Source organism: Phalacrocorax aristotelis, chromosome 19, assembly GCF_949628215.1.
Source record: "Phalacrocorax aristotelis chromosome 19, bGulAri2.1, whole genome shotgun sequence".
Classification (NCBI taxonomy): Eukaryota; Metazoa; Chordata; class Aves; order Suliformes; family Phalacrocoracidae; genus Phalacrocorax; species Phalacrocorax aristotelis.
The window spans coordinates 6,927,224-6,949,093 of NC_134294.1; the positions used below are offsets into that span (position 1 = coordinate 6,927,224).

Here is a 21,870-nt window from a genome sequence, read left to right on the forward strand (position 1 = left end):
TACAGTTCTTTGTCTTTCCTAAGCAGATCATTGTACATCTGATCATATGTTGTTTTGAAATCATAAACATTCGGCTTGTCCGGTGCTGGTCCTGGCAGTTTCACATGAGTCCCTGTTCCAAAGGATCGGACACTGAATCCTCGTTTGCTGAAAGACAGAGGGGGGAGAGGGGAGGAAAGGCAATTAGACTGGATGGACTTGAAACGCCAAAGTGCTGAAGAACACATACTGCATTTTAAAAACAACCCTTGGCAATCAGCCAAATCACAACCAAACAGCTGGGCAACTTTTATCAAGTAAATTGCCAAGCATAACCAACATGCACATTTCCTCACAGTTACAATAAAAACACACACCATTTCTAAAGGAGCGCCTAGATTTTATACAAAATTCTTTTAGATTTATGGTACGCAGCATTTTGGGTACTTCTTTTGTGCTTTCAGGCATCTTGGATTTGCAACAAGCATGCGTTCTATATTAACTCTTGGACAATGCAGCATAGGCAAAGATGGTTTTGTCTTGATATAAGAAAGTAAGTAACAATACCAACTGATCAATACTTATGTAGTCTGCTAAAGTTGCTGGGCTAACTACATTATCCCCCTCACTATGTTGCCAAAACTGCCTCTAGTGTAATTTAATTAGCTCAGTACAAACATTTGTGGGCCTGAAGTGGACTTCTTTCAAGTCCACTTCTCTCAAGTCGACTGAAAAAAATACTGTGTTATTACCTTTACAGAAGTGGGGCACATATTCTGCTGGCTAGCACCTAACACTCCTGGGCAAGCCAGGGATAGCTTCATTCCATTCTCATGAATAACTGCTTGTTTAATAATTATTATTTAAAAAAGAAAATAGGAAAGAACCTGCTTGTCTTTAGGGGTAATGCCAAAGCATTCTGACTAGCCTAAATACACCTACTTGAACCTCAACAAATCCTTCAGTAATATTAAGAAACATTACAATATATTTGTTGAATAACAGGACCAAAAGAAGATTGTTTTCTGATGCTGTAATAGACAAAGTTACATGGTAAAATACTCAATGATTTATCAGAGATGGATCAGAGAGAAGTGTGTTAAAACAAAAACAAAAAGCAAACAACCCAGTGCCCCCCCAGCAAACAAAAACAGTTGTAGAGTCGCCTTCTGAGAAGAGCGAACAGGAGGACTGCGAACCAGCGCAAGAGCCCCAAGTACGCATTTTGAGTGACAGAAAAGTCACACCTTGAATCCTTGGTCTTCATAAACAAGATAAAAAGGAAATTCAGTACAAAACACACCAACTCAAATTGCATGTTTGCCTTCAATGGCGTCTTTGAAGTGATCCAAAAAGCTTCTATGCTGAGACTAACTGCGAACAAGCTCTGCCCCAAGCTCAAACACTGCGCTGCAGTGTTATTTCCTTTAATTTGTCCTATCGGAACATAGTCTCTCCTTTCTCTTTTCTTGCTTCGCTACACATTTTCTTCCAGCAACTATTTATAGGTTCCTATTTCTGTAAACAGACAGGATACATGATGATTTTTTCTTCTTTCTGCAGGACTAATGCCTGGAAATGGATACAAGTGGAAAAAAGTGCAACTCTTTCCCCCTCCCAGCCCTCCATCACATCAACAGTGACTCATAACTGCACCACTGACATTTAGGTTTTTTTCCCTGCAATACTTCCAGATGCAAGTTTTTATTCTGCTGCTTCTACTGAAGATGAAGAGAGCCATGACACGTACGGAAGAAACTGAAGTGCTAAAATATTAATGCTTCAAACTGATCCCTTTCCCAGGTGTCTCACCCTTCTTTCCTTTCTGTATCTACCACTTGAAGCTACTTTTTCCTAAGAATTTTAATACCAGCTAACTGAGAAATAGCGGAATTTGGCACCTTGCACTTACTGCCTTCTTTTCTTCTCTCCCACGTTACTGCAAAGCAGTAACATCACAATGGAAAAGTATCTTCTACGCTTTCCTCCTAACTTTTAATTTTTATTGTAATATTATTTTCTGAATTACGTTTGCTTGGGTCACACACACTAAGCCGCCCATCTCCAGCTGTTGGAAATGTCCTTGAAGTTTGCATCATCTCATATAAAGCAAAACAGAAATCTTCATTTGAAGTTCCACACATCAAAAATTCGTGCCTCTAATGCGTACAACCCAGTGAAAATTACTTCCTTGAATAGCCAGAATATGCTTTTCTCACATGGAACTTCATGCTTTGACACTAGTAGTTGCCAGGGTACAGCTTTTACACTATTCATGCAGCAGGTATACTATGATGAAACGTTCTGAAAATGTTTTAACACATTTCATGTAACAACTGGGGGAGAGGGGAAGAGGGATGAATGCCTGCACAGAATGGTTATTCAACAGAGCCTGCTTTTATTAAGCAGCTGGACAGATCTAGTTTAATGAGTCATCACGTATCTGTCGTAATGTGACACAGCCTTTTAATAACGAACATTTTTACAAGACAATGTCTATCTAGTATTTGTTCTTGGCCTAGTAAAACTACCCAGAAGATGGAAAATAATGAGCTTCAACTTTACTGTAAACAGCAAAGGGTAAGATACACTAATATACTATCCTAGCACTGATTTCTGAAAACATGAAGCTTAAACATTAACAGACCTGTAAGTGTTGTGAAATTTCAGGAAGCTGTTTCTATTTATACCAACTTATGTAAACTATCAATATACTAAATACAAATATAAGCCAGTATACAGATCTCACTTCCAGCAGTTTAAGTCCAAAGCTCACGACAATAAGATCACATGCATTAATCATGTGCCCATGAGTTTATAGACTTTTAACTGAAGAACCTGAAAACAGTCATTGCATTTCCCTCCAAAGAACCTCAGATCTCACTGCAAATACAACTCCTGATCTGGGACACAACTGCTGCTAAAAACCAAGATCAACATGGGACTACCCTAACAAAGCACTAACACGACTGCTGTTACTACTCAATTTCAGGCGCTGAGAGGAGAGTAATATTAATCCATGCAGACTAAGACATGAAATTTTACCTACACCTTTCTTCTATTTCATTGTTATTTTGGGATCTCACACATGCTTATTACATTAAAGTATTTTTCACCTTACTGTAAGGTCATAACAGTACAGCTTCTCATCTTACAATGGCCAGTAACAAGTATTACTAAACATTAAAGCAAATGCAGTAAGTCCTGCAGTATCTCTGCAGCTGGTAAAGACTTTCAGGGGACAAATCACTAATTTTAATACATCCCCTTCCACGAAGTATAACAGGAAAATAACTTGCAACAGTGCCCTCCTTGTAGCCCACTTCAAAAATATCTTATCCTATTCAATCAATATAAACCAAACAAAACCCCAAAACAAATAAAAACAAAACAAAAAAAACCCACACCACCCAACAACTCCCCTGCTCCAAAAAAACCCCACACTGTTAAAGAGCAGGAACACAAGCATTGTTAACTAATTTTGATTATGAAATCTTTAAAACAACTTGTTCTAATTTGCATTATAACTGATAAGCTGTCAGATGAATGTGCTTTAATACAAAAATGTTAAAGCACTTCCTTATTCTTCTTGAGAGTTTATTAATACAATTTAAGATTTCTTAATTTAAGCAATACAGACTTTAATCCCTCACTGTATTTAGATGCTGACATATAATGCCAGCAGAAAAGCTGTGACTAGTGACTTAAACTGCAAGGGTGCAGCTTAAGTTCTTTTACATAGTTAAAATGTTGAACTACAAATAGTAACATCAATGTGAAATTTAAGTTTCAGCTACTAGGGCTTCAATATTTAAATCTGTTTACTGCCACTAAGATATCTCATGTTCACACTAATTTCTTAACACACAGTTTCCTAAAACAAAGGAACATAGATGTAGCTTAAGCACGTATCAGTAGCCTACAAGTTTTCATTATCAGTTTTAACACAGAGTCCCTGAACTCAGGAGACCGACACAGGATATCTCTACCTTTACAGCCTGAAAATACAAAGTTATCAGAGCACCTCCTATACATTGGGAGAGGTTGAAATGGTAACTTCCTTTCAAAGGCTATCAGTGTACTACCAAATAAATATACACAAATGGAAATGTCAAAGTCACTGTATAATAAAGTTTGGTAATAAGAGAAGTGTTATCCTTCCACCTTCCTCTTCTATGTTTGAAGCAGAACCATGGCCTTAAGGGCATGCTCACTGGGAAAAAAAAAAAAAAACACGCAAAAAAAACCCCACCACCCCAACAACCAACCCCAAACAAAACAAACCTGACCTATACAGAAATTATATTTGTAAAAGCAAGAAATGTAGGATGAGTAAGATTTGACCCAGGGACAGGTTAGACAGACAGTCATCCAGTTTGGCAGCTTTTAAGGAAGGATTATGTCTTTCCACATAATCCTTATTGCTCTTCCTCTTCTCCCTTTGCTTTAATGTCTCAACATACCCCTATGGTGATGGTAACTATTCTATCAACAAAATTCAAAAGACCTTCAGTCTGACTTCTCTTGGAAGATTAGAACTAAATGTTTAACACCTGGTTAGTTAGAAGATACGCAGGCGCACTACAACGCAAATGGAAACTGTACTGAGCCAAGATAACCAGAAACTGGTAGATTGATTATTCAGATATGGAAAAGATCTAATGCATAATTTGTTTTCCAGAGGCACAAGGGGCAGCACAGAGGTATCGAGTACAGTAAGAATGAATGAGAAATTCAGGTTGGCAAGTGAGACTCACTGCAAACCCTTTTAGAATGAACCACTGCAATTTAGAAGGACAGAAAGTTTTTAAGTATCCAAAAAAAGAAACTCTTATCTGGTACATTAAATTCAAAGAAAGAAAGAAAAACAAACCCAAACACCACCACCCAAACTGCTGAAGTGGGTGAAGAAAGTATGTATTACAATTTTGGTTTTCTGAGTCTGAAAGAGAGAACGCCAGGATGTTATAAAATGTAAGTACATTAAGATGTTAAATCAAGCCTGTTTAAACCACTTCATAATTTCATGCATTAAAAAGGATAAACTACTATGAAGAAACATAAAAGCAAGGAGTGATGGACTACAGGTACTTCCACCAAAAGCCTACCAGGTAAATCAAACATTTCATGCAGATGTTATGCATAAAGGGCTGAATTTTGTTTTATAAATGCATCAAAAGTTGAAATTCAGACATGTCTGCAAGATCATTTTTGCTTTAGAAGGAAGTAGCATACAATTAAGTTCAAGTTTTAGTAGCCACTAGGTAGGCCTAATATTTGGAGAGTAAGATACACTTGCCTTACTGACAGATATTTTGCTCTACAAATTGAAGAATGAAATAAGCAAAGTTACTGGTAAAAATTCTACATGAAAAATTTGGCCTAACTAAAACCTGTAATTCATTAAAACACTGAACAGACTAGAGAAGTTAATTCTGAAACCTGACTTACAGCATTAGAAAAATCTAAAAGACTCATCAAATATAAGTCAAACACTTAAAAATATAAAACGTATAAAATGAAATTTTGTTTATTAAATTAATAAATTTAGAGAATTTTATTAAATAAAAAATTATAATTTAATTCCTAGCATAATTTTTTTTAAAAAAAACGCCTACCTAAAATACTTATGCATGATCTTAGGCTACACATTATGAAGCACTGTTTATGGGTGTTCATTAAGATGGTCTGCATTGAAGGCTGGATTCCAGACTTTGTTTTCATATAGTTACCTGCAGTTCTACAGAATCTGTATCCTTTAGTCTTTTAATCCCTTAAGAAAACACCTTAAAGTTTCATAATACCTCAATTTCTTCGTAGCTCTTCTTCCTCTTTTAATCATGTGTTCTTTCGAATTGTAGTGCGATATACAGCAAGACATTACCCTGAACTGGTAAAGCAGACTGGCTCTGAGCCAACACAAACATTTTCTGGAAGTTTACTGGCAAATGACCACTCTCATTGTGTGGGCTAGTTATTTCTTTAGAACAGCATCAGCAGTTCATCTCTATTTTGCCATTTAAGCTATTCTTACTATAGTTACATAGGACACTGCTGAAAATAAACATTTTCCAAATACATAGATTTTGTTAATTTTTAATTAAAATCTTAAGGGAGAAGAGGCCTTCAAAAACCATCTCCCTGCTGCATTTGCCAGAAAAACATCTGTCACACCGGAAGTGATTTATTTCTTCCGCAAAAACAGAGAGGAAGAAAAAGGCTAGACATTAGAACTGAATTTAACTTTGTCCTTAATGCTCAGGTCTTGATTAAAACTCAGTTACAGTATTATTAGCAGAAAAACAACAGAAGACTAGCATCCTTCCCCCCTCAAGGAGCTATTAGTAACATGTTTTCATAGAACTGCTACAGGTAACATCTGATGCCAAGTTTGAGCATTAACAGCATCATATGCTGCCCACAGTAAGATGGCTGCCAGATCAGATGCTTATATTATTAATTCCTTTCAAGGCTGTAGTTTTTATTTAAGTGTCATACACAATTTACACATAGCTATTTGGCTTGTTGTGCTGACAATGTGTACCTTCTAACGTGAATGTTACTTAAGAAAACCCCTTTATCATGCTCCTCCAGCACACAGGGAAGGTTTAGGAACATGATTTCAGGCAAGGCAGATCATGTCTCTCCTGTGCAGCCCCAGTCTCCCATCTCCCCTTTTGAATTCAGTCAAGCTGAAAACAATTGCAGTGCTAAATAGATGAACCCTCAGAGTCCCAAAGACATTTAACATTCTGAACCAAACACTTTGTCCAGTTTTCCTGCAACAGGAAAATGGTCCCTTTCAGTACCTAGAGCGGTTCCAGTCTTCAGATGCATTACAGAAAAAAAAAAAAAAAAGGAGAGAAAGAAAAGGAGGGTTTAAGTTTTCAGATGCCGAGACACGGGAGCTGTTCTGGCCCTGTCGAATTCGCCAGCTCGTGTTTTGCAGCACCGGATCCAGAGGTCCGCCAGCAGCAGGGGAGCAGACCCCACCGCACCGGCCGCTCCGGCGAACCCAGCCTGCAGCAGGGTCCCGGGAAGGCAGGACACAAGCAGGCCGAAGTCCTCGGGCCCGCGGGCCTAGCAGGGTCAGGCGCGGGCCCCGAGCCCGGCAGCCGGCGCGGCGCCCCGCCGCCCGGACAGCCCACCCGAGCCCGGCTCAGGACAGCCAAGGCAGCCGGCGTCCGCGCTACAGCGGCCGGAGAAGGTACCCTGATGCGGTCCGGAGGAGCGGCCGGCGACGAAAAGCGGCCGCCAGGGTCTGGGACGCGCTGGCAGGGCCCGGCAGCGGCGGGCCAGGCCGCACCGCCGCCGGATGGAGGGAGGGGTTCGGGAAGGCCCCGGTTACCTGAGGATGTTGTGCGCCTCCATGCTGCGGTTCTGGTTGCTGGAGCACACCACGGCAACGCGGAGCGGCGAGGAAGGCATGGCAGCGCAGGGAAGAGCCCAGCTCCCTCCCCGCGGCACCGAAACCCTCTCGGTCCCGGCCGCGGCTCGCACAAAATGGCGGCGGGAGCCCGGCGGCGGGCGGTGCCGGGACGTGTCACCAGGGCCGCGCCGCCCCGCCGCGGCCAACCGCGGAGCGGGCGTCAGGGGGCGGAGGCCGCCGCATACCATAGAGAGAGAGGCAGAGCGGCGGCGGCGCGCTGCGAGTCGTAGAGCTGTAGGCGGGACCCCGCGGCCGCCCTGGCCTTGCTAGGCCTAGCTTGGCCAGGCCCGGCCCGGCCCGGGGAGAGGCGGATCCGCAGAGCGGGGCGGCCTCGGTCCTCATGGCCGCTCTGCCTGCCGGGCCTCGGATGCGCGACCCAGCAGCGATCGAGTGTTCCGAGGAAACACTGCTTCCTCCGGAGCCCGGGGCTCCCTGGGCAGCATGGGCTAAATGGTGGGCGCGACCCACAAGAGCACAGATGTTTACAGAACAGGTCACTTAGTGTGAGTTGTGAATCTTGTTGATTGCTTGTGCTGTTCACCTAAAAGTACTGCCTCACTTGCCAGCCTCTTACTGAGAGAGAAGAGCCACCAGCAGTCACCCACATTCCCCGGGCCACTCGTCACCAAGTACGGCACCATTTATTTCTTCCCATCCAACTGCATTTCCCAGTTTCCTAAGCAGAGCAAGTGGTTGGAAGCAGCGCTGCAGAAATGGTTTGTTTCTGACCCAACTTCTGATTTCCCACAGGACAGCCCACTATTAGCACACAGCCTCTTAGTCCTACATGATAAAACTGTCCTGATGGACCGCTTAGCTACCAGATGGAGTCACAGAATCATTAAGGTTGGAAAAGACCTCTAAGATCAAGTCCAGCCCTCAACCCAACACCCCCAGGCCTCCTAAACCATGGCCCCAAGTGCCACGTCTACATGTCCTTTGGACCCTCCCCAGGGATGGTGACTCCCCCACCTCTCTGGGCAGGCTGTGCCCATGCCTGACCACTCTTGCAGGGAAGACATTTTCCCTAATATCCAACCTAAACCTCCCCTGACGCAGCTTGGGGCCATTCCCTCTCATCCTCTCACTAGTGACAGGGGAGCAGAGACCAACTCCCCCCCTCACTCCAGCCCCTCTCAGGCAGCTGCAGAGAGCGAGAAGGGCTCCCCTCAGCCTCCTCTCCTCCAGGCTAAACCCCACCAGCTCCCCCAGCTGCCCCCCAGCACACTTGTGCTCCAGACTCTGCCCCAGCCCCGCTGCCCTCCTCTGGACAAGCTCCAGCCTCTCAAGGTCCCCCTTGTCCCAAGGGGCCCAAACCTGAGCCCAGCATTCGAGGTGGGGCCTCCCCAGGGCCGAGCACAGGGGCCCCATCCCTGCCCGGCTCCTGCTGGCCACACAAGTGCTGACACAAGCCCAGGGGCTGGTGGCCTCCTTGGCCACCTGGGCACTGCTGGCTCATGCCCAGCCGGCTGTCAGCCAGCACCCCCAGGGCCTTCTCTGCCACGCAGCTTTCCAGCAGCTTTCCAGATGTTTTCCACCGGTGCTGTCCCAACATTAGTGACAACTGTGAGGCAGAAAAAGGCACTTGAATGAAACAACCCGAGGGCTAGTGCAAAACAGGGAGTAGCTGTGAGAAACTGACCAGCTTTGCTATTAATCACCATTAAATTTCATGTGTTTGTACTACTCTCCTTTACTGTAAACAAGGACAGGTATGCAATATTTTGCTGGATAAACATTCACACCCCTCATGTAAATTAAACATAAACACGAGGATGTAGAAAACATCTGATGACCTACCTGGCTGGGTTTCACAACTAACCATGGCCTGGTACTGTTACTGTATGAGCAAGTAGCAATTTCAAAGTCTAATACAACAGCTAAAAGATTCCAGCAGAGACAACAGCAGTGTCTCTATTTAGTACTTTTGCAGTTCTGAAGAGTCTCAGGCACACGCACGCGTACACGTGTGCTATTAGGTTACACCTGCAGGTGTCAAAAAGAGAGACAGAAATGCAGTAATTCCCTGTGACCACATCAGCTAACACATTATCATCACCCCAGCTCCAAGGCCTCTAACCTAGCTGCTAGACAACCCTCTCCCATTTAATATACAGGCAATTTTCCAACGTCCAGAAAGAAATTACTCCAAATTGACAATGTAACGTCTCGGGTCTTCCCATCCTCTTCCCAAATATGCCCTGTTTCCATACTTCACACACCTATAATTCCCTTTTGCCTGGCACTGTAAACCACATACTCCATTCGTTTGTTTTCGGGAGAATGGGATTCAAGCAATCACTTTTTTCCTACAAAGCAGTCTTCTGGCCAGTTTTCTTTCTGAGCACTAGGTGGCAGGCAAATGTTGCAGTGGGTCTACTGAGCTGGGCCACGGCGGAAAGACTGGGGAAGAGGAGGTTGGAAGGAGACCTGAATCATCCCCAAGAAAAAGTAAATTGGGTCTGACCCCCTGGATCAACCGCGTCTCCATGTCTGTGCCCAGAATGCTCTGTGCTGAGGACTCTGTAGTGAAGATGAGGCAGAGGTATGCTTTCTGTTATGCTTAATTGCTGAATTCTGCGTTTTAGGAGTCAACTCTCATGCTTTTACTGAAAAACATTCAAATAGAATAATGAAATTGTTAAGGTTGGAAAAGACCTTTAAGAAATAAGAATAATAAGAACAGCCAAAACTAGGAGTTATTTAGGTACCACCTGACAAGTAAAATACAGTGACTTCAGAACTCTTTCGCTCGCATACAGGTCAAAATGATCATGGCACTCCTTGCTTAGCCCAGACCAATTAATTTTTCCCTGAGGCTTTTGTCATCTTTTCCCCTTTCCTTATCATTGTGCTTTTCTGCCTTGATTTACTTGCACTATTTCAGCCGACTCCAGTACTCTTCAACGCTTGAGAAGCAAGACAGGTAGGAGAGATGAGAAACCAAGGCTTCAGCAGGACGTAGAGGTTTCCCCCTTCGTTCCAGAAAAGGTCCCTCGAGCAGTGAGAGGACATTAGCAGATCGGTGAGGTGGAAGCTTATCTCTCTGAGTATATAAGGACATTTTCACTGTTGGTGCAGAATATAAAGGAAACCAACTCCAATTGGAGTGTGCACAGACTCCAAGTACAAAAGTTGTCTGTGTTAAAATTCAACACCATGACAGGGGCCACAAACCCTAAGCACAAGCCTGGTCCTTAGGCCAGGCCCTCTTAGGCATATGCAATATGCACTAGCCCTCTCCTTCCTCTCCTGTGTCAGCCATACCCTTTGGGGTTAAAAGTGCCATCTCAGTCCCGTCTGGAGCAATTACAATGGAGCAGCTGACAAGCGAAACAAATTTCGTTACGCTCTACCAAATTAGTGTCATGATTCCAGCAGGCCAAACAAATTGCCATCAAGACTGCACAGAGCAGGTCAAGCTATTTGCCATGTATTGCTGTGACAGGAAATCTGTAATACAACGGGAGCGTTACATACAAGGACTATTAAAGAAGATAGTACGGTTACCTGGTATTTAATTTTCATTCTGATCCTTTCCAGTATTTATTAGTTTACCATTTATTTGGTCTAAGACAGAACTGAGACTCCTACCCTAGTAAGCTTTATTAAGTAAAATACATCATTAGAAAATGCTTGTCAGATAGATGAAACTCTGAAAGTACTTGGGAAGCTTAACTGAATATGACTCCAGCTCCATTTCAGGAAGGCAATAGAGGAGTGAGAGCTGAAGTAACTATGCAGGACTTAGGCCCTAAACAGAATGACAATAAAGAATTTTTATGAGAGGGAGAGGATCACACAGAACAATACTGCCTGCCAATAAAAACCAAATTCCTACACAATATTTTCCAAGTGACTAAGATTAAAGAGCAAAAATTAAATTGGAAAAATCCCCGTTTTTTCTACAGAAATGAAAAATCTTTGTAAGAAAAGAATACCTGATAGGACATTTACAAATGAGCTTTTCATAAGATGCTCACAATTATTTTATAAAAACATTTCCAGAAACCTGTTTCAAAGATGAAAGCTCCACATGTACCTCTACTATTATTGTATGCTGGAATTAACAACTCAAAACACAAAGCTTGCAAATGTGAGATTACCGAGGGCAGAAGAATTTAGGACAGATATATTCCAAAAGCAAGAACCAAAATAGCCATCTCTTGCTGCATTTATCTCAGAAGAATTTTTATTGCAATAAAGCAGAAATCTGGGACACAAGGACCCAAGATAATTACACATTGATCTTAGTACTCACATGTCTTTACTTGCTCTTAAAAAGTACCCCTACAGAAACAAGGTCCAACAAAGGATACGTGAGCAAAGTACCTCCACACTTATGTGGGGAAATGAAAAAAAATGACAAAATTCATAACCTGAAAATTCAGAGATAGCAGGAATACAGTGATTAAAGGAAGGAAAAGATAACGGGCCATCAGACAAAATAACCAGCTGAATATATCTCAGGTATTTCCCTCATACAGAACTAGAGCTACAAAAGATAGGTCATCTACAGACATGTTCTCACACAGATCTTGCAGCTATAGTATAGAATAAAAGGAAATATGGAAAATAAGACAGACTAATGACAGATAAAAATTAAAACCAAAAATGGAACACAAAAGAGACAAAAAGCAGAATAATATCTCAATGAAAAAACTGGTGCAGAGATCAGGAAACAGATTTTATTATTGGTGAAAAAGTATTCTATAACTTTTTATTTTGTCTGAAAAGCATAAATAAAATCTATGGGAGTTAGGAAATAAATATACGAAGAGAGACATTAAACACAAGAACAAAAAAAACAATTGTCTTCCCAGAAGAGAAGAAAGACCTCACTGTAGCACCAGCTCCAGCCAACCTCAAACAATAATGCCTCCCGTTCTCCCAAAGGCAGAGAGTTAAAAAACTAAATCCAGCCTAATGCCTCGCTGCTCCGGGCAGCAAAAGGGCTCGGGAGCAACAGGGAGCGCCGATCTGCATGCCAGGCCCTACCTTCAGAGAAGTGCCACTGCCCAGGGTCTCCCTCCTCCAACTCTTGGGACTTGCATCATTGGCCTCGTAACCATCCTGCAGATTCTTCTCGCTCGTTGCTTGCAGGTTCTCCAAAGCCTTACTCATTTCTGCATGGCAAGAGTGGGGAACCAGGAGCAAGAGAAATATAGGAGACAAGATCAGGACATCAAAGAAACAACTCTTTTCCCTGGCCCAGCTGAACTTCACCTAGTGAGGTGGGGTTTTCGCTGCCCAACCTGGTGCTCGAGCTCTGAGGCCTCCTCCAGGACCCTCCCCTTCCCACTTCTCGGGAGGTCTTCAGACTCCTCTTAAGGCCTCTCAGCATCTCAGAGAGGCAGCTTGTGTGACCTTCACCCCAGCTACACAGCTCTCACTCGGCCAAGGCTGTCAGCAGGGCTCAGGACCGTAAAGGCAGAGGCCCAAGCCCCGGGTAGCGGGAGAGCAGGGCTCAAGAGAGCTCCGTGCCCACCCTGAGTGGCAAGAAGACCACTGGCATCGTGCTTAGAAGGTGCTCGGAAGGCGCACACCCTGGGTGCCCAGCGAAAGCACCATCAAGACAAGAGGCCACTGCGGCATCGACCCACACCTTGACTGCAGGGAGGGCATGGGGGGTCTTCCTCTATGAGCCTTTAATTAATGGGTACTCACAGTGCACTGACTGCCAGCCAGGCATGAAGCCCAGTCGGCAGAGACCTCGGCCCCGATTATGGGGAGGTCGGTCAGCTCAAAGGCATAAGCCTCGCATGCGTGTACAACCCTTAAAGGGAAGGCTCGTGCCACGCACGCTCCTTACAGCGCTGGCATGCCAAGTGTAACATTAATCATCCACAATACACCAAGTGGGCTGACCTGCTCCTGGGTTACTGGCAGGTCACGCCTCAGTACCTGCCAAAGGGGGCTCATAAAGAGCCTGCCTTCTCCCCACCAGCAAGGGGATGTGTTCTGTACCCACAGAAATGCCCTCTGAGGGGAACACAGGAGGATCCTTTGGCTCATGTGCACAACGTTTCTTGTTCTCCGCTCCTGTGAAGCATCAAAAGCTAATACTGCAGCAATTTGAAACAAAAACATGCAAAAATACAATTCTCACACTCCCGTCACCCCCATACATACCAACATGCACACGAGACAGCTTCCCAGAAGAGAAAAAAGACCTCACTGCAGCATCAGCTCCAGCCAATCTCAAACACAAATGCCTTCTGTTCTCCCAGAAGGAGAGAGGTACAAAACTACATCCAGCCTACCGCGAGGTGGCCGATACTTTGGCCCTAGAGGTCTTCGCAGCTCCTCTCAAGGTGCAGCACATGGCACGCACCGAGGCCGTGAAGCCTCAGGCCGCGCACTGAGTGCAGGCAGGCCCTGCGGAAACAACTGCTGCCCAGGCACGAGGCGCTGCGGGCTGACACCTCGACCCCGACTACAGAGCAGGCTCTCGCCTCAGGCTACCAAGGGCCTAGAAATAGGTAGCTGGCAGCTTCCACTCTGCTAACTGGGGAGCCACGCTACGCAGGCTGGCATTGCGTGGCAAAGTGCCACCGGCGCAGAGACTGGGACCCCATTCACTGGGCAGTCCTACGGCTCAGGCCTCTCAGGAGCTTGCTCTCCCCAAGACGACAGACAGCAGCATGGTGACTTCCACCCTCTTTACAGGGCCGTCACCCTCAGTGGCCACAAAGAGCTGCAACACGGCAAAACACCAAGTGAGCAGAGACCACAGCCCTCGATTACAGGCAGGCTTCGCTGCTCAGGACAGCAAAAGGGCTCGGGAGCAACAGGGAGCGCCGATCTGCAAGCCAGGCCCTACCTTCAGAAAAGTGCCACTGTCCGGGGTCTCTCTCCTCCATCTCCCAGGACTTGCATCATTGGCCTCGTAACCATCCTGCAGATTCTTCTCGCTCATTGCTTGCAGGTTCTCCAAAGCCTTCCTCGCCTTGCTTGCTTCTGCATGGCAGGAGCGGGGAACCAGGAGCAAGAGAAATATAGGAGACAAGATCAGGACATCAAAGAAACAACTCTTTTCCCCGGCCCAGATGAACTTCACTTAGCAAGGCAGGGCTCTCCATTCTCTGGAAGGGGTGCTTTCTCTCTCCTAAAAATGTTTTCTGTGCTCCTCTTAATACTTTTTCCCTCTGTGCTTTGTAAGAAATTCTTTCCCCACTATCACCTCAGCACTTCTTGAGAAAAGCTTTTCCTTTCTCTCCCCCGAGCACTTCCCACAAATGTCTTTCACCTCTTTCCATTCCGTGCTTCCCACCTAATTCGTTCCTCCCTCCCCTTGTGCTTTGCACAAAAGCCTTTTCCCTACAGCACTTTCCACAGAAAGCCTTTCCCCACTACCCCCTTGACATTTCCCTACAAAACGTCTCCTCCTTCACCCATCCAATGCTGCCTGACAAACTGTTTTTCTCTCCCTCCCCTCAGCACTTTCCTTGGAGCCTTTTCCCGTCTTTCAGCGCCTTCAGCACCTCCTCACACAACCGCTCGCTCTCCTCTCAGCACCTTGTACAAAAGCCAACCCCCAGTCACGTCCGGGTAGAACCTCCTCCCCTCTTCTCTTGCATTTCCTAGAAAAAAAAAACCCTTTCCTTTCTATTCCATCGACTTTCCCAACCAAATCTTTCCCACTCCCTGCCCTCAGCCTTATCACAAACTGCTCCCCTCTCCTCAGATCTTCCCACCTCACACCTCACATCTCACCTCAGTGAGTGCAGACGAAGCCCTCCTGCCACCCAGCGTTTCCCACCTAAACCCATCCCATCTCTCTCCCCGGTGCTTCCAGAGAGAAGCCTTTCCCCCTTCCCTTCCTTTGCGCCTGCCTCCCTCCCGGCAAAACGTTTTTTTTCCTTCTTTTCCTTCGCTGCTCTTCAGCATAGCCCGCCCGTGCTCCTCCCCTCTGCGCTCCCCACCAAGACCTTTCGGCACAGCCCCTTCTGCAAAAACCTCTTGCACCGCTTCTCCTCTCAGCTGTTCTTGCTAAATCTGCCCCACTGGCCGCAATGCCCGCTCTTTTCTTTCTTCTTATTCTGCAAAAGCACCCTGCAAATCATCGTGTAGTTCTGGGATATCTGGCTAGTGAATGAATTAGCAGCATGGGTATGTCTACTTTTACGAAGGGTCTATGGGTCAATGCCCAGAGATCTCCTCTGGAAAAGCCTTCCACCAAAATCACTTTTGGAGGGGTTTTCTTGGCACATTGTGCCATCATTTACATCTCGGCAAAGCGGGCTGAAAATACTGCCAGTGAAATTTTAAATAAAAAGCCAAACATTGTGATATGAAAATTTCCACATCAAAAAACATTCTTTCAGGTGAAAACAGAACAAGGGGTTTGGGCAATTTTTCCCCAGATGAGATCAGACAATATGTAAAGGAGATGCAGTGACCAGATCTATGATGAAGCAATACCAATCAGGGTGTATTTGCTCAGGCTAAACCTGCAGAAGACCCCGTCCAAGCACCACTGCTATAATTACTAAGCTGTTAACAGGAATGTGACAGTTAACCGCTATCTGCCACTTTTATCCTTTCAGCCTACTTTTCCTAGCCTTTCTTTTGGAACATATTGGTGAAACAGAACAGCAGTTTGCAGCCTTGTAAGACTACAACTCCAGGTCTCCATGGAAGCAAAATACTAGCTTTCACTTGTACCTCCAAATAAAGCTAAGCAACCTTTCCTTTTTGAACCACAAAAAAATATCGTAATGGAATTAAGAGAGATTCTTTGCCTGAGGCACAGACTGTTTCCTCAAGAACATTCAAAGCTGGGGTCAGGCTGAGCTTGAGCTGCTTATATTTAAGCAGTTGTTTTCCTCACATTTAACACAGGGCAAGGGAAAGAAAAGCTTGTTAGTGAGCATATCACTCTTCATTTTAACTCCTGCAGAAATGGATATGGCTTGATATTTGTACTGGAAATTACCGGATAAACGCAGGACCATATACAACCTGAGAGCGTACCATATGGATTTTTTAATAGCCCGGTCCTTGTACAGTAATATGGAGAATGTGTAGTTGCCTTAGAAACTATTTCCACTCTTTCCCAAAGCAGTAGGTACGTAACAGCCAGCTTCTTGGCAGTTATAAATCAGCCTACTGCCACCTCTTAACTGCTGCCTGGTCAGGCCAGGATTGACTATAACTCTACAAGTTACTCTGCATGTTTTGGGAATTGCTGCAAATACTGGATAAACCTTTCTTGAACTGTGCAGTCTCACAAAGACTCGTGGGACTCAAATTAATATCAAGTAGACGTCATCTTCCCCATTATTGCTGAAAGGAAATGTCTATACTCATGATAGAAGACACTTCTATACTCATGATAGAGAAAAAAGCCTGCAGTTATTAATGCGTTGGCAGATATTTTGCTTAATGTCACATAAAATGAAATAGGGAATACTCTGATTTTCTTTTCCAGACACCAAGATGCATCCAATTAAAACTTAATCCACTGAAAATGAATGAGAAACTATAAGATATTGTTTCCCACATTCCACTTATAAGGCATGGAAAGGAAAAAAAACCTGATAAAAATAATCCTTCAGAGATTTAGAGAATTGAGAATTTCCTCCATCAGGATTTACATTCTTGTTCTACATATTTTGCCCTTGCTTGTTTATCCATCCTCTGCCCAGCTTGCTGTTGCAATGCAATCCACAGTGGCAGATGCATGAAGATGTGAGATGACTACAAATAACATCTCTAGTACCTACTGGGTGCTGTTTCAGCAGGTAACGGTATCCTATCAATGCCTGCAGAGGTGTCTCACTGAAGACAGTCACATACAAAACTGTATATGAAATTTGGTGCTTGGTTTCTTCAGACCCGTATCAGTGTTACCACAATGAAGAGCGCTGGCTGCACACAAAATGAAGTAGCTTGAATTGGTAACCAAAGATGGATTTAGGAGCTAAGGGCAGCTCGTTCAAAGGTCAAAATGGGATCACTTATACTCAAAACCAGAGACACCCAGCTACCATAATTAATGGCTTTGGCTCAGTGAGTTTTCGTTCAAAATTTCACATCTGGCTTCCTATATCTGAAAGACTGAAGTGATCATCCTGAGTATTGCGTCTCTTCTCCCCCTGCTGCTGGACATGTAGATCATGAGCTCCTTGTGCTAGGTGCTGTGACCTCCTGCTTGATAAGAATATTTTAGGTGGGACCAGATGATCTGTCTAGCCCAAGCCTTTTTTTACAATTACAGACGGTACCATGATGAATTTCAGGCAGAAGAATGGCTTGCCCAGAGAGGCTGTGCAGTCTCTGTCCCCAGAGGTTTTCAAGGCAACACTGGACACAGCCCTGAGTAACCTGCTGTGATCCCACGGCTGAGCCCGCTTTGAACAGGAGGCTGAGCCAGATGATGTCCAGAGGTCCCTTCCAACCCGAACTACCCTGTGATCCTATAGTCTAAACCTCTAGTAAATAAAAATAAAGTCTTCAGAGAATAAATATCTTTTCCCCATTAATGTTGTCATAATTTTACAGTAGGCAATGGAATATCATTTTGACCAGTCTTTAGGCAGGTTTGCTCAGTTTGAGTCAAACGAGATCTTTAACCATTAAGTATTTGTGATGTTTTAATTTCATTATTCTCTTAATTTATTAAGGTCAACACCAAGATGGTACAAGGCTCATTATTTATACATTTAATTTTCACATCTGGCAATTCATGACAAGATGAAGAACAGAACAGTAACACTGGTTGACAGGAGCTGACAGAGATATACAAAATCCGTGCCTCTCTAACAGTCCAGTGCAGAACTGGCTACAGGAAAGACTGACTTTAAACCTTCAAAAGACCTGTGACCCAAATTTACCGTGTGTTTCAATTCACTGAACTGAACCACTAGATGCAATTTGTCTTAATGTTCTTAAAAACTGCCTTTTCTTTGAGCAGTCAACCTCCTTCGGGATAAAGAAAGAAAAAAATATTACATAGTCCTTCGATATCAATGAAAACCACCATCTTTCTGTTACTGCGATGCTGGATATTGTCAGGCTGCTTAAATCAAGTATGCAGGCAAGTTAATAAAAAGAGAACACTGATAAATTTAGAGTCCGCCGCATGTGAGAAAGAAAACAAAGCAAGAATAACAAACACATCAAAGGTTTTTCTGCCTGATGAAATACAGACCTTCAGTTTCTCAGCCACCCTCCAATTATCAAAGGGCTTATGATTAGTACAAATACTGCATTTTGTTAGGGATTTCATACACTTTCTATATTTACCCTCTACTAGCAAGTTTATACTTCACAAACTACTTTCACAAAGAAAAGCATAGGGGCCATTTCACCAGTGATAAACATTTACACAAACAGATCACACATGAAACTGAAGTATTTTAATAGCAATATCCCTTTACAGAAGAGCTGTTCCCCTACGTTTGCTTTAGGTGCTCATTTTAAGTGATACCAAGTCATCTTCTGTTACAGCAGTCAACTACATACAAACAACACTGAATAAAAACTAGCTCACTAAATAAACACCTCCCAGATGGTAACTCACTGTTTTGTGCCTCTGTTAAAGCTCAAGTAATGATCAGCCTAAGTTTGGTGTATTTTTTTAAAAAGAAAAAACAAACAACCGAACAAACAAACCAACAACCACCAGTTTCAGAGACAAAAACACTAGGGGAGATACAGTTGTCTATGAAGACTACAAGAACAGATATACCAATATAAATGGGACCAATTCTCAGCACTAAGGCACAATAGAATTAATACTAGAATATGGCTAAAACCTTACTACAGCAGTGAGTGAGCAGCTAACAAGGAGTGTTCCTATGCTCAAAACACCTGGCTACAACACTAGTGAGCTCTGTGTTTAAGACGCTTTTACCTCGGTGTAGCTGCACACAGCATTCCTTAACGATGGGGTTTCAGAGGGCAGTGATGGTGCTCATTTACACTGTACTTAAGGTTCAAACTTGCACAACAAAATGGAATTTTCATCCTCAATTTGTCCCTTTAGCATTGCTCTTTGTGGGAACTACTGATGTGACACTTCTAAAGGGAGAAAAGCAGGATTAGTCGGTGTAGGATGTTGACGGTCACTCAAGCTGACCAGAAACCCCGTTGTTTTGGACAGCGGCCAGCCTAGGTCCCAAAATTGGTGACCAGCATAAGGCACGATACAAAACCCACTTAAGTCACGAGATTTAGGTGGGCTTTGGATCAAAGACAAACTTCGCTATGGGTTTTGTGGTTCCACCGGTCTGTTCTCCCAGACTTGAAAGAAAATTCCCCCTCAGGAAAAAATTCACGCACACATCTAGAGCAAGGGGATTTAGGCATAGGCTTAAAGTAAGGGTGTTCTGGAGAGTCTTCTCAAACATGCCCTCTGTAAGATCTGTCGCTTGCTTTTAAAACTGTCATTTTTCTGGCACTTGTGGACCTTTGCCGTTATTTACTTTTAATCCACTGAGATCCGCTGAGTTCAGTAACCAGGTATGGCTCAGGCTGAGAAGCCACCCTAGGAGGAAGAAGAGCTCCAAATACCGAGGAAAACCCAAATCCAGGAAGTTTGGGAAAGGCAAACTCGTGTCACCCAACGCTTCAAACGAGGCCCTGGGCAAACCCGCTGCGAGGGCAGTTTGGAAACACCTCTCCTCCTCCCCTGAAAGAGCTAGCAAGGCGGCGGCGAGAAGCGGTCGGGCAAGGGAACCGGGAGCGCGGCCTGCTACGGGCACCGGGGCCCGGCCTGGCTCCCGCGGGCCCAGGCTGACGGCTAGGCGCGGTGCGGGACGGCGGCGCCCGCGGGCCCGCCGAGAGCCGGGCTCATGAGGTTCTCGGTGATATATGCCACCAGGAGGCAGATGAAGACGAGCATGACGCAGATGGAGCCCCCCACGGCCGTCATGGCGACGACGATGTCCCGCATGGCGGCCGGCTCCACGCGGAACTCCACGCACTGGGCGGGCGGCGCGGGGCGCGGCGGGGCGTAGCGCGGCTGCAGGCAGAGGCGGTAGCGCACGCTGCCGTGCGCCTCGGGCAGCAGGTAGTCGCGACAGGCGGCGCCCAGTTCCACGCTGTCGCAGGGGAAACGCGTGTAGGTGCCGTCCCAGGAGCAGTTGAGCGCGAAGCCGCGGAGGCCGGCGGCGGGGCGCGGCGGCCCCCACTGCAGCAGCACGCTGCCGTTGCGCAGGACGTTGGCCACCAACGCGCCGCCCGGCGAGCGGTGGGCCCGGCAGGCCCGAGCCGCGCACTGGAAGCCGCGGGCCGGCGTGCGGAAGCAAAGCCGCCCGCCCGCCGCGCCTTCGGCCCCCACCTTGTAGGGACACCACGGCTGCTCCTCCGCCGCCTCCGCCGCCCCGGCCCGCCGCGGAGAGGCGGGCGGTGCCCTCAGGGCGGGCGCCGGCGCCCCGAGGCAGAGCAAGGCGAGGAAGGGCGGCAGCAGGCTGGGCATGCCGGCCGCCGCGGCATGGGAGCCGAGCCGCGGTGCCGGCGGAGGGCTGCGGCGCCTCGCACGCCGGTTATAAACGCGGGCTCCGCAGCCGTTCCGCCGGCCGCCAATGGAGAGGCGGCTCCGCCGTTAACTCTCGCTGGGCTGCGGAGCACCAGCCGCGCTGGGCAGGCGGCGGCGGGCGGCTCCGACCCCGCCGTGCCCGGCCTGCGGCGGGGGGGGTTGGGCGGGCGCTGCGCCCCCCGGTAAGGGCCGGCATGGGCCCGGCTCTGCCCCCCGCCCCGACCCTCCGAGCCCGGGCACGGCGTAGCGGCGAGGCTGTGCTTTGCTCGCCGCCGGTCCTGGGCGGCGCGGGGATGAGGCGGCCGCGGGCACCGCTCACGGGAGGGCGCCGGGGTGCCGCAGCAGGGGCCGGGGCAGGGCTGCGGCGCCTTACAGAGCTCCCTTCAGAGAAACGGGCGTTACGTGGCTTTTTTCTTTTAATGGCTGTGTCTGCAGACCCAGGCTGCTTTAACCCCTTCGGGCTGGACATTCTGAGAAACGCGGCAAGAACGTAATAGGGGGAAGACAGACACGGGCCCCCCAGGGGGGCAGCCGGTAGCCGTGATAAAGCTGTGGGTCTGGGCACGTAGTCTGTGAGACCAGAGGAAGGAGACACTCCTCTTCGCCCCCTCTTCTGGCAAAAGCCACCTCTCCCCGCAGCAGGACCGAGCCACAACCCGTCCAGCTGATGCGGGGCCAGCTGTTCTGCGGCACCGCGGGGGCTGAAGGCGGCAGCAGTGCCCCGGCCCGGCCCGGCCCCGTCAGGCTTCTGAACGACCTTGAAAGATTTACGCGATAGACTTGTGTGAATATGGAAACAAAAGATCTCTAATTAAAAAAAAAAGATAATTATATATATATACTTAACCTATGCACTGTTTGAAGATTCTTTGAACAGTTAAAGCAGCTTTTACCAATTTAAGTCCTGTCTCTCCCAAGTTGCAGGTTTCATCCCACACCAAAAATTGTGGGTTTTTTGTTTATGTTTTGGTCAGGT

The 21,870-nt window shown here is 46.2% G+C and overlaps 2 protein-coding genes and 1 long non-coding RNA gene across 3 annotated transcripts in view; all 3 read right to left on the minus strand.

The window, feature by feature from the left end:
* The window catches only part of SSU72 (SSU72 homolog, RNA polymerase II CTD phosphatase), a 29,607-nt gene extending 21,910 nt beyond the window's left edge, over positions 1-7,697 (minus strand). The window contains exons 1-2 of the mRNA XM_075113865.1: positions 7,328-7,697; positions 4-147 (exon numbers count right to left, since the gene is read on the minus strand). Of these exons, the coding sequence (XP_074969966.1) occupies positions 4-147; positions 7,328-7,596 (413 nt within the window). The 5' untranslated portion in view covers positions 7,597-7,697. The remainder of the gene's footprint in view (positions 1-3; positions 148-7,327) is intronic.
* A 4,377-nt stretch (positions 7,698-12,074) lies between these two features.
* LOC142066451 (uncharacterized) lies at positions 12,075-15,252 on the minus strand. Its single transcript, XR_012663711.1, has 3 exons — positions 15,125-15,252; positions 14,232-14,368; positions 12,075-12,534 (listed from the first exon to the last, which is right to left on the minus strand). It is a non-coding gene; the product is annotated as an uncharacterized LOC142066451 (long non-coding RNA).
* A 2,808-nt stretch (positions 15,253-18,060) lies between these two features.
* On the minus strand, positions 18,061-20,957 carry FNDC10 (fibronectin type III domain containing 10). Its single transcript, XM_075113872.1, has one exon. It carries the CDS (start codon positions 20,832-20,834, stop codon positions 20,157-20,159), a length of 678 nt encoding a protein of 225 aa, XP_074969973.1. The 5' UTR covers positions 20,835-20,957; the 3' UTR covers positions 18,061-20,156.
* Between the last annotated feature and the right edge of the window lie 913 nt (positions 20,958-21,870).

Coding starts and splice junctions, on each gene's coding strand:
- FNDC10 (XM_075113872.1), bottom strand. CDS start 20,834: ATGCCCAGCCTGCTGCCGCCCTTCCTCGCCTTGCTCTGCCTCGGGGCG.